We start from the raw sequence: 14,954 nt of genomic DNA on the forward strand, positions 1-14,954 counted from the left end.
GTAGAATAAATACAGTTTATCATTTTTTATGGGCCATTGCGTCTAGGGTGAATTTTAAGATATGTTTAAGATATGCAAAACCACAATGCATTGTATGATGTATATTGTTCTTGCCTACATGTCCTGCTACAAGAGATTCACCATAGACTGAATTAGGAACTTTAACTGAATCTGATGTTCCCTCCCCATATTGCTACATTTTCAATGAACAAGTTTACTGCCTAAGGCATACTCTCAGATTAGTAATGTTTGACTATATTTGGTTTCTTGAATATGTGTGCTACTTTACAAATACGTTAAGATGGAGTCCCTGTACTGAGGACCTTAAGTACTGAGGACTCTGATATGACATGTGGAATAAAGGTTAAAGTGCAGGAATAGATGGAAATAACACATCTGTGTAGATGAGTTCTGGGAGGTTTAATGAAAGAACCGAAGAATACGCTGTTTTTAGAAGAATACGCTGTACAAGGAGGGTATTGTGAGCATACAGGATTGTTTAAAAAACTGGCAACTAAATAGAGCACTTCAAACACAAATTGTAACATTTTAAAAATACTTTATGGGCTTTATACAGGCTGTAGATGAATGTGTGATACACAGTCTTGTCACGCCTTCATTATCAGTATTTATCATTACAAAACACTTCTATAGTGGCAGGAACAGAAAAAGGTTGGCAAGATTCATAAGGTGTTTTTTGTTTGTTCTTGTTTTTTTAAGGTCATAAGGGACCATTATGATCAGCTAGTTTGACTTCCTGCATAACACAGGCCATAGCATTTCACCAAGCAATTCCTGAGTCAAGCCTCTAACCTCTACTTGAGCTAGAGCATGTCTTTTTAAAAAAAGACACCCAGTCTGGATTTAAAACACTTCAAAGGATGGGTAGTCTGCTATGGCTCTAGGTAATGGTTCTAGTGTTTAATTACACTTTCTGTTAAATTACCCCTTACTCCTCATCTGACTTTTGTCTAGTTTCAGCTTCCAGCCAGTGGATCTCATTAGGCCTTTGCCTGCTAAAATAAATAATCTTCTATCTGAAATGGTCTCCCCATATAAGTATTTATTTCTGATCAATTCCTGATCAAGCCATCTCTTGATCTTCTTTAAGAGAAGTGAACCTGAGCATGTTTTATCCTGCTATTGGCCCTGCTCAAAAGATCTTTCAAAACATCAAGGGTCAGAAAAAAAAATGTATTTTTTTAGGGATTTTTATTGTCAAAGGCTCAGGGCATATTACTTAAAATTTCTTCTGATAGAGCACCCTTTAAAAAGAAATCATTTAAAACACACCAAGTTGTAAATGTCAGGTTTTTAAATGCCCACACATCTTCTACTTTTCATTTAGTGTGTCCTTCTTTTCTTAGGTTTCAGAGTAGCAGCCGTGTTAGTCTGTATTCGCAAAAAGAAAAGGAGTACTTGTGGCACATGTGCCAGCAATGCCCTTCTGCCATGTACATTGGCCAAACTGGACAGTCTCTACATAAAAGAATGAATGGACACAAATCAGACGTCAAGAATTATAACATTCAAAAACCAGTCGGAGAACACTTCAATCTCTCTGGTCACTCGATTACAGACCTAAGAGTGGCTATCCTTCAACAAAAAAGCTTCAAAAACAGACTCCAACGAGAGACTACTGAATTGGAATTAATTTGCAAACTGGATACAATTAACTTAGGCTTGAATAGAGACTGGGAATGGATGAGTCATTACACAAAGTAAAACTATTTCCCCATGTTATTTCTCCCCCCCACCCCACCCCCCACTGTTCCTCTGATATTCTTGTTAACTGCTGGAATTAGCCTACCTTGCTTGTCACCATGAAAGGTTTTCCTCCTTTTCCCCGCCCTGCTGCTGGTGATGGCTTATCTTAAGTGATCACTCTCCTTACAGTGTGTATGATAAACCCATTGTTTCATGTTCTCTGTGTGTGTATATCAATCTCCCCTCTGTTTTTTCCACCAAATGCATCCGATGAAGTGAGCTGTAGCTCACGAAAGCTTAAACTTCTTTTCTTAGTTATCCTTAGAGTTTGATCCTTGTCCCTTCCCCTTTTTCCTTTTTTGTGCTATCCTTGGGTAACTTTACCTGCTGTTCTGGCTGCAACGTCCATTTCTTTGCTGATACTTACAGATCGCAACCATAAATCTAAATCCAACTCTGAACTTCTCCCTTGGCTTGTTCATTTCTTCTGACCCCTCCTCTTTCTCTGCTTTTCCTGAGCCACCTGACTTAGTGCCTCTCTTCTCCTTCTTGTCTCTCGTCTTCATACCTCTGTTTGTGCCACACTTTCCTGGTGGTCTAATATCTCTATTTTTTTTTTAAAAAAAAAAAACACCTTTTCAGGTGGATTCTAATTTCAACTGTAAGTTTCTTGGGGCTCGGACCATGTGTGTTATGTTTTGCATGGTGCCAAGCATAGACAGACCTCAATAAGTAGTTGCTATTGTTAGTAGGCTGACTTTAAGAACCTGCCACTTGCCCATGATTAACAACCTCACTTCTCGGTAGTAAACAGTTAATTTGCTCTCAGCATGCTTGGCATTCACCCAGGTTTAGTTAATTGTATTTAAGTAACTGTAAAGCATGTAACAGCATGAATGTTGAATACATAGATGAGTAAAAGTTATTGTCTTGCATTACCATTTAATCTCTTTATGAAATGAAATGCCTGAAGCCTTTTAGGCATGAATTGTCTTTTAATTCACTGAGTAGCACACACTGATATGCCTTTGGGGGTCACATCCTTTTAAAGTGGGCGTGTTTTGACAAATTGGTCTGCAAATATTTACATATCTCTTTCCTAGACATAGTGCATGCTTCAAGCTTTAGGGTGTTGGACGAGATGTAATAAATGATAAAATCTCCAGTGTTCATACTGGTAAATATGTTCAATATTGAATTAATTGCTCAAACATAGACAGTATATTCAAACCCGCCTGCTGAAGTTTGGCCTCATAGACCTAAATTTAGGTCCCAATTCTGCAACTGGCTCCCTCCTGTCAGATTTCTGTGTCAATGCTGAACCTCACTGAAGTGAATGGGGATCTACATGTGATCAAAATTCTACCTCTAAAAAACAGATGACAGGATTGGGGCCTTAGAGACTTAAATAAAAGTGATAGGATTTTTCAGGGTTGCTGGCTACCCAAAATCCCATTGAAGTTAGTGGGAGCTCCAGGACCTATGGAAAAACAGTCCACACATTTGGTTTCCAAATGCAGATTTAAAAGCCTAACTTTAGGCACCTAGATCTGAAAATTTTGGCCCATATATCCAACTTCAATAAGGTGCTCTTCAGAACTATTACAGACATGCATTGTAAGCATATTAGTATGTTGCTTCAACATAGATGCGGCCGCCTTGATGGATACTGGTTCATTGACCTCCCGTGTCAAGCTCCTTTTGCATCAGCACTTTTAAATAGAGCACGTTGCGAGTGAGATTCTAATTGCAGAGGGAAAAGCTCCAATAACTTCTTGAACAAAAATCTTATTTTTTGTTTAAACAAATTAAAATTTAGGAAAACTGCACTATTCAGAGCAGTACTTATTCATATGCGTCATGGTAAGCATCTATTTAATTGCCCTCCTGAATTAGGACCCTCAGCTACATATGAGGGTTCTGGTAGTGCGTAATTCATAGAACACCTTATCCAGAGATCTTTTACACATTTTTACTCAGTCCTTATTCTGAGAACAATGGGAGTTTGCTCAGGTAAACACTAAGTAAATTACCTTGAGATTTGGCTCCTAGAGAAATAATAAGCGGTTAAACTGAGAAACATGGAAATAATTGTTACATTTTGTGTCCCTGAGCAGAGAGATGCAATAATTTCTTTGTTTATAGCTGATCATGTTATGATTTTTCAGAATACAAATATAAACATTTTCTAGTTTCTCTGAACAAACCGTTGGAAACCATCCCACCTTGTTTCCACCTTGTTTTGTAGGGTTTTTTTTTCTGACTTAATTTTGAAATATCATAAATGAAGCTTTAACAAAAGTCATGATCCATTATGTCCTAGGCCTGCTCTTTAGATTTTTGTGCCTTTTGGGCTTTGTCTAGCAGCAAAGTAAGGCATGCTGCTTTTTATTTTTTTTAATGTGGATGTACAGTAAATTCTCAAAGATCAATTCCTGGCATCCAGTCTGTGCTGAACACTTATTTTTCTCTTTGACTGCTCTTCCCAAATGAATTGGAAACTTTTTATTTTGTTGCTCTATAATAAACAAAGTGTTATTTTTTCCAAGAACACGTGTTGCTGCACTCATTCTTTTACAACCATCAGGGCCGCTACAACCACTTTAAGGCACATTCTGCAGGTTACCAATATATGCATCATAGCATGCTTGTTTTCCTTCAGAATTTACAGCCAGCTATGTGCACAGTCAGATGGTTTCAAATTGTTTAATTAAAAAGGTTTCAGAGTAGCAGCCGTGTTAGTCTGTATTCGCAAAAAGAAAAGGAGTACTTGTGGCACCTTAGAGACAAACTAACAAATTTATTTGAGCATAAATAAATTTGTTAGTTTGTCTCTAAGGTGCCACAAGTACTTCTTTTCTTTTTAATTAAAATACATTAATAGCTAAGATAACTATTAGAAGTTCCTACTGACTATTTATCTAGCCATCATCAGTTGACAGTTTCCCTTAGGCACTACAGAAGTGGGTCTCACGGGGGTATTTGAAGGAAGACCAGGTTTAACAGATTTATTCATTGAGGTCATTCCATTCATTTCACTCCTCTTTCAAATCCCTCCTCAAAATCCACTTCTGTGGTTCCTAAAGGAAACTGCCAAATGACAGTGGCCAGATAAAGGGCGATGAAAGACTTCTGCATGGAAGAATGTGTGAAGATGCTTGTTGAAGAAACAGGCAAATAGGAAATGGAGGCTGCCATCCTACATAGACCAAAGTGAGTGGAAGGTTTGTAGCACATTAAATAATAAAGACAATTACAGATCAGGACTAAGTAATAAAGGAGCATAAATGTAAGGATCAGAATCTTTTATATGACATAATGGGGAAGGTTGAGCCAGTGTAGGGGCTCAAAGGGTTGACGTGGTCAGAACAGTGGGGCAGGAAGATTATCTTAATGACCGTGTTTGGAACCAGAGAGACAAGCCTTGAACAAGTTTGTTTTAATACACTGCTGCTTTGACTAAGTATGACTAGGTCTGTTATGCCATTTCCCAGTCAGTCATTGCTTGGGGGGGAGGGATAGCTCAGTGGTTTGAGCATTGGCCTGCTAAACCCAGGGTTGAGAGTTCAATCCTTGAGGGGCCACTTAGGTATCTGGAGCAAAAATTGGGGATTGGCCCTGTTTTGAGCAGGGGGTTGGACTAGATGATCTCCTCAGGTCCCTTCCAACCCTGATATTCTATTCTATGATCACTAAGGTCTTAATGTCACTAGGCCTATAGCAGTCAGTTCTGTGTGATGGGGTCCATTCCTTGTTGCGGCCATGTTCATGTAAATTGGCATGAAGGCAGCTAGCACTGCCTCCTCCTGACCTTTTTTTAAAAAAAAAAAACAAAAAAAAAAACCAAAAAACCTTTGTACTGAATTAGTAGATCAACCACTAACATGGGTTTCCCAAATACTTTCAAATGGAACAGGAGTATGGCCAGAAAAATAGTGATCTGAGACTGACTTTGCAGAAGGCCTAACTTGGATCCCTGATAGCATGTGTTGCAATCCCTGATGCAGACAGAGAAAGGAATTTGGAGAAATGGGGGCCGACCCCACATAAATATAGAAAGCTCTTTTTTTTTCAGCCCCTTGCTGTTCCAGATCATATATGCCCACAGATGGTTGTGGTCTTTGACTGTGGGTGTTTGGAACCCATTGTTCACTAGTGAAGCCATGGTGTGTAGGCACTCTGTACAGATATGTGCTGCCTCAGGAAATACTATCCTGTAGTCTCCAAAGAGAGACTGCTTAGGCAAGGGATACATACTCCCTTGCTCCTTCTTTATTCCCAGAGCCTCGCCCTCCTTTCCCTTCCCTACCCTCCTGTGTTAGGTTTCAGTTGTACTTCTGACACATGAGGTCATTATTGTAACTGTTGTATAGAATGGGATGGCATGGTGGAGCAGAAGTGCCTTTCCCCCCTTGTGACTGATCTTCTCAGGCCTTTTTTGAATTGACTTGTGCAGTTGATTGCTCTGGGCTTCAGAACCAAAGGAAGCATGAGGTCCATTTTTCATACTGGAGGGTGTTTGGAGCAATATTCTAAAAAAGCTGTGTTCAGTGATGATAAACTGAAACCCACATCAGTTGCCTCAAACATTCAAAGAATTTTGTTTAGATCTGGGTGACTGCTTGAATTTTTAAATAAATTCACTTTGGACACAGTCATGCCCCTTTTGTGTTTACATTCTGCAGCATTTCTCAGAGAGTCGTACTGGCACGGATGTTGGCAGAATGTCAATTTCCAAGTTACACACATACATATTCACACCACAGGTGCTTCTGAGCTCCTCTACTTTGAGAGAGAAGAAACAATGGCATGTGCACATCTGACCAGTGCAGCTCAGATATTGCACATTGAATGTTCACAGAGATAATTTTTTTAATCCATAGTTGTTGGTTCTTTTAAGCAAAACATGCAAATACTTAAAAAGTTTGAGGAAAATTCCAGTTTGCTCTCGGATATTCCATGAGCAGAAAAAGAAGCTAAATTCAATCTGTTAAATTATTTGTTGTGAATTACTTGCTGAGCTCTAATCCTTCAAATGGCTTGGAGGAAGCTTGGCTTGGTGTTTTAAGAGTATGATATCTTGGAATCCTGAATAACCCTACCCTTGGGGCAAATGCTTAGTGAAAGTGCTTTTTATGTAAGACGGTGTCTAAAACAAAGCTTTTACTCTGCCCAGAACAGACCTCATGCCACCAATTTGTTATAAATGCAATTACTACTGTCGCAATTACTACTGTCACTCTATCAGAGAAAATAGAAAGGCAGTCTCCACTGGGAATGTTTTCTTCTGGTGGGCGCCTCAGATGAGAGGAAGACCAGAGGTGATTATCCAGATACAGTCAGGTCTGCAACAAGAGACAGAGTGTTTAGGTGTATATGAGAAACTTTTTCTGCATTGGGGTCTCAAACAAGATTCCAGAAGCTTTAAAGAGGACCATTTTGTTGTTGTTAAACCAGCATAGTATGCTTTGACTGCAGTTGAAAGGGAAATCAGTGCAGAGACTGTCATTGATTTCAGTGTGAGTTGGATCAGGCCCTAAATGAGCTTTAAATTATTTTGATTTAGAAAAGTTCTGTCTCAAATAAATAAAACACACCTAAATACATAACAGATGGTTGTCCTTAGCTCCCTAGTGTTTTAATTCAGGTGTATGTTTCAAGCCACTTCACATATTTATTCCTTTTGTATATTTTCTCTCTGATTTTAATTAATTGTACAACAGCACGTCCAAGAGCATCATAAAATAGCACATATAATACATGTTTATGAAAACAAATTAAAACATACAGCCTGATACTTTCTGAAATTAGTACTGCTTCCTAGAAGACATCAGAAAAGAGACAAACTGTTGCTTAAACATATGTTTAAAAAAGAAAAAAGCTGTTTTTTGGGCAGCAAACAGTTTGAGTGAATTTATAGTGAGGATAGCATTTTTGTACTATCTTTTAGTATTCCTAGTATGAAATACTCCCCAGAATAATGCCTCAGTAACAGTGTATCATACAGCCAATGACAGCTTATATAGTTATTAAATATAAGACAATGCACTTATTCATCCTAATTATACAGAGAGCCTAACATGGTAGGGGGTATCATATTGCATCTCCCTGATGAACACAGCAGAGGTGCGTAACCCCTCCTTCTCCAGACAAGTTCCCACTGATCTGCCTAATCTCATCAGGCATGTGCAGAAATATCTGCCAACATCTAATGCTGGGCATCATTAGTGGCATGAAGCAACAAACAAAACAAGGACAAAGAACCTGGAAACCATTAACTGTAAATACCTTGTACAATTCAAGATGGAAAAGAGGCAGATTGCATTTGGTTGTAAACCAGATCCTGTCGTCTTTTATTGTAACGGCAACAAGCTTTCTCTAACATTTAATAGGCTTGATAAACATACTGTTCTCTATAAATCCTAACCTCAGCATTTGTTTTATAACCAGCATCTGAAGTAATGTTTGGATTTAAATAATAAAGACACCTCTACAAAACTGTAGATCCCTTACGTGTAATAATACACCGGAAATCACAACAGCATTAAAATGATCATTCAAACAGGAACTCAGTCTGACAGCCACCTACCAAAGCTCCTTTCCACCACTTTACTGTTGTGGGAAGTTTACTCTCAGCTTTTTCTAAATATTCCTACCCACACCTTTTGCAGTGTGCCTGAGAGATTGCCAAATTCAGGCTACTTTAGACTAAAGTGGGAGGATAGATGGGGGAGGAACAAGTTCCATAATCCTGGAGACCTCACAGAGAACACCCTGCTAGCAAACTCCCTCTTTTCTATGAAAGGAGGCCTCCCGCTCAAGGACTTCTGTTGATCACTGCTGTCAGTATGGCACTGGGAGAGAGGCAGTCCCTCAGGTAGGCTGGTCCCAAGCCGGTAAGTGCCAAAAGCTACATAGTGACTTTATCAGAAGCAGAAATGAGTGTTTAAACAACAAACAGTTCTCAGCTTTCCTGGGGACAGTAAATGATGATCAAAGCAACAGGCCAGATCCAAAACTCACTGAAATTTTTTTTTACACCTGTTCTGGAAGATTATCACAATAAACTTCAGATGTTGTTTCACTGGTTTAATCTCTCAACTGTGAACATTTCTGTCATAGGCTGAGTTGCAGATGAGCTGAATTGTGCATCAAGGTGTCTGACCTTGAAGTTTTGTATCTATTATTTTTTTAATCAGGTGAGGGGTAATAACATTAAGTGAATATAGAGGATGGTAGGTCCTGTATATCAGTCACATCCAATAATTTCTTCATGAAACCATCGCAGGTGGAGAACCAAGAGGGAGTTCTGACAATCCTGTCGTATCACTAGTTTTTGCTTGCATTGTATTGAGATTACACTTGCATATGAGATTAATTTTAGCTTTAAGAGTTTGCATTTCCTCTTCTAACCCTTGCTACTCTAGGACTGTGATCTTGATGCTGTCACCATTCAGAAAGTTTAATGAGAGAATCAAAGAGGAAGTCTAATTTATGATTACCTGTTTAATTTCTGTAATTGTGACACCTAAATTTATATATAACTGTAATTTTTAACACCACAGATGCACAGAGGTTTTCTATCTTTGTACTTTAAAGTCACTGCAACATTTTGTTCTTTCTTTACCGTGATCAAAATTTGATGTGCATTCTTTTTTAAATGGCATCTGATGTGGTATCTCTCTTCAGTTCTTTGTGGTTTCCTGTTTTTCATACACAGACGAACCTATCTGCGGAGATCTATTCAGCTTCATATATTATCATTTGATTTTCTCAATACAAGCTTCAAAATGACATTTAGATTTCCAGGTCTAAAGGCTTTTATAAATACAGTAAAGGCAGATTAGGATTTTTCCCTGCAGCAGAAATATGAACTCAAGTCCTCAGCGTTCTGCTTTTAGCTGAAAGCTTTTTTTTTTTTTTGTTAGGTGAATTGGCAAGTATTTATTTAGTGTGGAACAATCAGATATAACTATCATTTTCTTTTATAACTCCATATTACTAAGTAATCTGAATTACTTTGTACATGTAAAAAGGAGATGTGAAAATATTTGTGGAATAAAAATGTTGTGTGGTTTTTCTAAAGTTAGTGTCAAGAGCAGAAGCCCATGAGGCATCTGTAGCATGTGTGAGGGTTGTCTCTTTGGCTCTTTAGACCTTTTTTAGCATCCACATACACACAAACAAGCTTTAAAAACACAAAATATTACACATTTAAAATTTTGCAAATAACTACAGATCACCGAGAATGTGATCTGGTAAAGTAGGCTATTCTCTACTCCTACGGGGCATTGAGGTCAGTCAGCCCACCTTGCAGGGAGGGGTTTAATGCCTTGCAGAATTTAGATAGTAACCTTTATAATGACGTCTGGGTGAAGAAGAAGAAGCAGCAGCAACAGCAGCTGTTGACAGGTGGTCTGCCATGGTTTGTAAAGGGTTCCTCCACGTGATGGGCATCACGTGGGGTCCCAGATCTCACCATCTTCATTGACAATGGTTGGCAGAAGAACCTGCCAGTTTGTGCGGCAGATGAGTTCAAAGGGACGCGGGATACAGAAGGATGGGGAGAGGAACTGAGGTGAACAAAATATGACTACTAGAGAGGATCAGTTTAGCATGTCTTCGTTCTGAATTGCTCTTTCATGCCTGCCACGCTCTGCTCCAGAGTTACAAATAAAAGTAGGGGCAGGTTCTGCCAGTGGCACATGGATAAGGGACTCATTCCCTGTTAACGCTGACAACTCAGGGTATGTCAAAGCACTCAGCCGGCCTCTGTCTAGCTGAATGAGGCCTTCAGTGCATTTCAGCTGCCCTTTCTCGTTAATGATAGCGCCTATTCATCCTCTGTTGAATTCATTTGCATCAACAGGCTCCTTCTTTTTCTCCATGCTGCTAGGACTTGGGGCTGAGAGGTGCCTTCCCCCAGTTCTTGTTGCATTTTTCAGAAGGGAAGCAGGCTTTCCCCTCACCCCCAGTAGCAGGCTCTCAGCCTAGTAGCATCTTGAACTGTTGAGTCCTCAAGTACTAAATCCCTTCCTTAAATGCACAGGTAGACCTTGTTTCTAGTCAGGAGAAAAGAGCAGGATCATTGAATAAAGTCTCAAACATTACTTCAAAGTTAGCTACTAAATTGGATTCAGAAAAGTATAGTTTGAATTATTTATTGGAAGAGCTTTCAAATTTGTGCAGAAATAGACATGGTAAGAGCTGCACTCTAATATCCATGTAACTGTATAACCCATTACAATTGCTGTCATCCTGCAGTTTTTCCTTTGTTTGTCACTACTACTCAATTCTGTAACAATATTCTTATTTCTAAAAGCAATTTCTTTGGGAGGGGGTCGGGAGAACAGCCGTATAGTCAAATAAAGCCAAGCCACACTCTCTTTGGCAATGACTTAAAGAGCCTTTCCCTTCCTTAGGTTGCTGATGTGAACTCAGCCTTGAGTAATGGTGTCATAGCAGTTATTATCTGAAGGTTGTTGGCCTGTACAAAGTGAACTGGTATAAATGAGCCTTAATCACAAAAACTGCAATCACAGTAGGCACTAAGTAGAGTCTGAACAGAGGCCAAGAACCATGAAGACAGAACTTCCCATCCATCTCAGACGTGTTTCCTTCAAGTCAAGATTGGGATCGTGGGGTGGTTTGCTGTACCTGTTCTGTGGATAAATCGACGATTTTAATCTTGGCACCAGAGACTCCATCAACTTTCCCGTGCACAAAATTCACTTACAGTAAAAACCAAACAATAAAAAACACCATCACACCATTTTGGGAAATAATTTGGCTTGAATATTTAGCATAATAAAATAAGAGGGAGTTTAACAACATCATTTTAATGGAATATAAGATGTACTAGCATTTGATTGAATCCTTGCAGAAAACTGAGCTTCAGTTTTGTAGCAAAATCAAACATAATTAATTTAATGTCAGGCTTGAGTTGTGCTGTCTAAATAAGAAAATTTCTTCAATATGGCATTTTATTAAATCGTTTCTCTCCCCCTCACAGAACTATAGTGCCATGGAAAGTGTTCCGGCAGTGCCTTCATGAGATTCATCAGATAAGCTCTGGTTTGGAAGCAATGGCTCTGAAATCTACCATTGACTTGACCTGCAATGACTACATTTCAATTTTTGAATTTGATATCTTCACTAGACTATTTCAGGTAAGATTTTTAAAATTTTCAGCATTATGGAAGAACTTAGATCTGTAAGTCACCAAATGGACAAAAAAAAGTCAAATGGTTGGAAAATAGTGAATGACTCAAACATTAGACCGTGGAACTAACTTTGTTTATTTTTTGTTTTTGGTATCAAAGCCTAAATTTTAAGATACACCCATGAAACAATATGTGCATAGTTTGTGGACGTGGCTACCCTAATTGTGATGCAGTTGTGGCAACTCGTGCATTTTTTCCTGCATTTAGATTTCTCTTTAATAAAAAAATATATATATATATTACGGGCCTGAGTTGCTCACTTTAGCCTCTCTTTTGTATATAGGAGTAATTATTAGGGTGCAATTCTAGTAAATGAAGTCTATCACTTATTCAGACATTGGCTGTTTTTCCTTTTTGTCTGAAGAGTACATTGACAATTTAATGAATTGTTTGTGAAAATTATTTTGTTTGTTAAAGATGTGCTCACTGTGAAATTTGGATCCAGATCTGAACACCCACAATATTCTGGCATGTTCACTTCTGGGGATTTGGTATAGTCCATTAAAGGGCTAGGGACCATTTGCAAAAGTTGGATGATAGTAGGGTATGTTGAATCCAGGGCTTTTGTTTCTTTATCATCTCTTATTTTCACCAAGTGAAATTGCCAGAACCAATAAAAGTCAAAGTTAAAATTGTTCAGGTGTAACCCATCTCTGATTAAGCTGTTCTGAGGCCAAACTCAGAGTCTCAAAACACAATCAAAGCATTCCCTTTACAGAAATAACCAAATGCATCTTTTATCATTATATTTCAAGATTTTTTTTTTTTTTTTTTTTTTTACTGGTGCCTTTGCTAGAGCTAGTGCAAAACTCAGCTATTCTGGATTTCAAGGATTTGTGTGAATCTTTGGCTCATATGGTTTTGCACCTTCCGAGCTTTGCTTTTGAGTTTGGGGTTTGAGTTAAACAAAACATTTCATGGCAAAATTCTGTTGAAACACCTAAACTTTGCCTGGTTTCTATTCCAAACAAAAACTTATTCTGTGTTCAGCAGAAAATTCTGAAACCTTTCATTGAAGCTGAACTGGTTTTCACGTTGGTAACTGTAAAAGGTTCCTGGGGATACCAAGATCTGTGGGGGCATTGTGTTACCTCTCTGCCTCATTAAGAATGAGTTTTGCTGGCAATTAGACTGTCAGCTGCCTGCTCCTCCAGTTTATCTTCCTCACAAGCAAACCTCTTGAGGCTCTCCTGGCCAAATGTTGCTAGTAGGTAACAATTGCAGCATTCCAGCCCATGAGTTCCTCAGAGATGTTTCTCTGCAATCCTCAGTCCCTTCTGCTGTGCATTTACAGAATATATTAAGTTTGCTGCTCTGTTAGTCAGTACAACAATTTATTAAATACACTCTTCCCTTCAAACACAGCACTGAATTGGCCTATACTAAAAATAAAACAAGTTCAACAAAAGAGCAAGGATAAAGTGATACCGAGTAAGAGATAAAGATAGAGATGGTTACAAGCAAATAAAAGTGAAAACGCGTCTAAAACTTCATCTTGCAAGATACTGTCTTTGTTCAAGATGGGTTCTCTCACCAACCGTTGCCTTTGCAGCTTTTTACTGTCCAGCGAGGCCGGGAACCAAAGATCAAATCACCTGGCTTTGTTTTCTAGGTGAAGGATAAAGATGGAGTTGAAACATTCCCCAGGTTCGTTCTGGACAATTGAACAGTAGTGTCCCCTTAATTCTGTAGCCTGGGTTGCCTTTTACACTGCTTTGCAGCCAGAACAGCCACACCTGGCCTGCGCATATACAGCCACCAGCATGTAAAATCACTTCCAGCTGTTACATGAATGCTGTCCCAGCCATTCATGAATTCCAGACAGGGCGACACCCACATATTCTTCAATCCAAGCCTTGTTCCCCAGAAATGTGCATCTTGCGCTGCTCCGTACCTCCTGGACCATATAAGCTCATAGTAAGTCCATCATTACAACACTGGATAATGATTATGCACCAGCCTAAGTACAGATTCCCAAACACTTCAACCAAACTATGCTGGTTTAGATAAAACATTAAAACAAGTTTATTAATGATAGAAAGATAGATATTACTTGATTACAGGTAGAGATGCATATAAGTCAGGATTGCTTACAAAAGAAACAAATGGATAAACACAAATTAATTCCTAAACTTTACCAAGGCTCATAGGTTTAAAAGCAAAAAAGGGTTATCGCACCATCAGCTGCAATACATTTCACATGCTGCATCTCCTTCCAGTCTGGGACCACTGTCCCCTCTCCCCCCCTTTGTTCAGTTCTTTGAGAGTCATTGTCATGAGAAGAGAGATGGAAGGAGGAGAGGGGTTATGTGGAGGTCACTCTCTTATTTTCATACTCTCTCTTTCTTTCTTTGAGGATTAACCCCTGCCGGGGTATAGACAAACAGTTCCCTTTGTACTTGAGATTCGAACCCTGTCTGAGATGATATGTAAATTTCTTGTTTACATCTCTTCATTGCTGAAGAATGGCTGCTTAAGGAAATGATAGCCCACTTGACTTTGGTGAAACCTGTCTGGGGTTGCTAGTGTGTCTTTGTCTCTGAAAGCTGTACCCGGAGTTACATTTTTCAGTAACGATATAGCAAAATCTCATAATTTTATATGCAGTGATGTTACACACATTTCAACAGGATACTAATATTCAGCAGATCGAGTTTTCACATCATACCTCACAAGGCATACTTTGTACAAAATTATATCATAACCTTATAAATATGGTGAACATGGGATACAGGATGTCACAGGAGTCTCTCTCTGTTCCCTAAGGGATTGCCTTTGTCTTACAAGTCAGGAAGGCCTCCTGGGGAATTCAGTCTCCTGAGTCTTTCTAGGGTGAAGGAGCCATGTTAAGTCTCTCTCTCGAATTCAGGCAGGTTTAGCTTCATAATTTTGTTTATGGTTAATACGTAAATTTTGGTTAATCCTCATTCCTTTATCTAGGACAGATGTGTTTATCACCTTTAGCTAGGCTAGACTGTCAGGTTTTAAACATGTTCCAGTAACATCATACAGAGAGAATTCATA

At 38.9% G+C, this 14,954-nt stretch overlaps 1 protein-coding gene and 1 long non-coding RNA gene across 4 annotated transcripts in view; both read left to right on the forward strand.

Annotated features, from left to right (window-relative positions):
* Positions 1-14,954, forward strand: part of CBLB (Cbl proto-oncogene B) — a 192,433-nt gene that overhangs the window by 88,380 nt on the left and 89,099 nt on the right. For all 3 annotated transcript variants that reach the window (XM_038408986.2, XM_038408994.2, XM_043510868.1), the window contains exon 5: positions 11,720-11,876. In XM_038408986.2, coding sequence (XP_038264914.1) covers positions 11,720-11,876 — 157 coding nt within the window. The remainder of the gene's footprint in view (positions 1-11,719; positions 11,877-14,954) is intronic.
* Positions 1,109-2,323, forward strand: LOC122459328. Its single transcript, XR_006279941.1, has 2 exons — positions 1,109-1,367; positions 2,023-2,323. It is a non-coding gene; the product is annotated as an uncharacterized LOC122459328 (long non-coding RNA).

Source organism: Dermochelys coriacea, chromosome 1 (assembly GCF_009764565.3).
Source record: "Dermochelys coriacea isolate rDerCor1 chromosome 1, rDerCor1.pri.v4, whole genome shotgun sequence".
Classification (NCBI taxonomy): Eukaryota; Metazoa; Chordata; order Testudines; family Dermochelyidae; genus Dermochelys; species Dermochelys coriacea.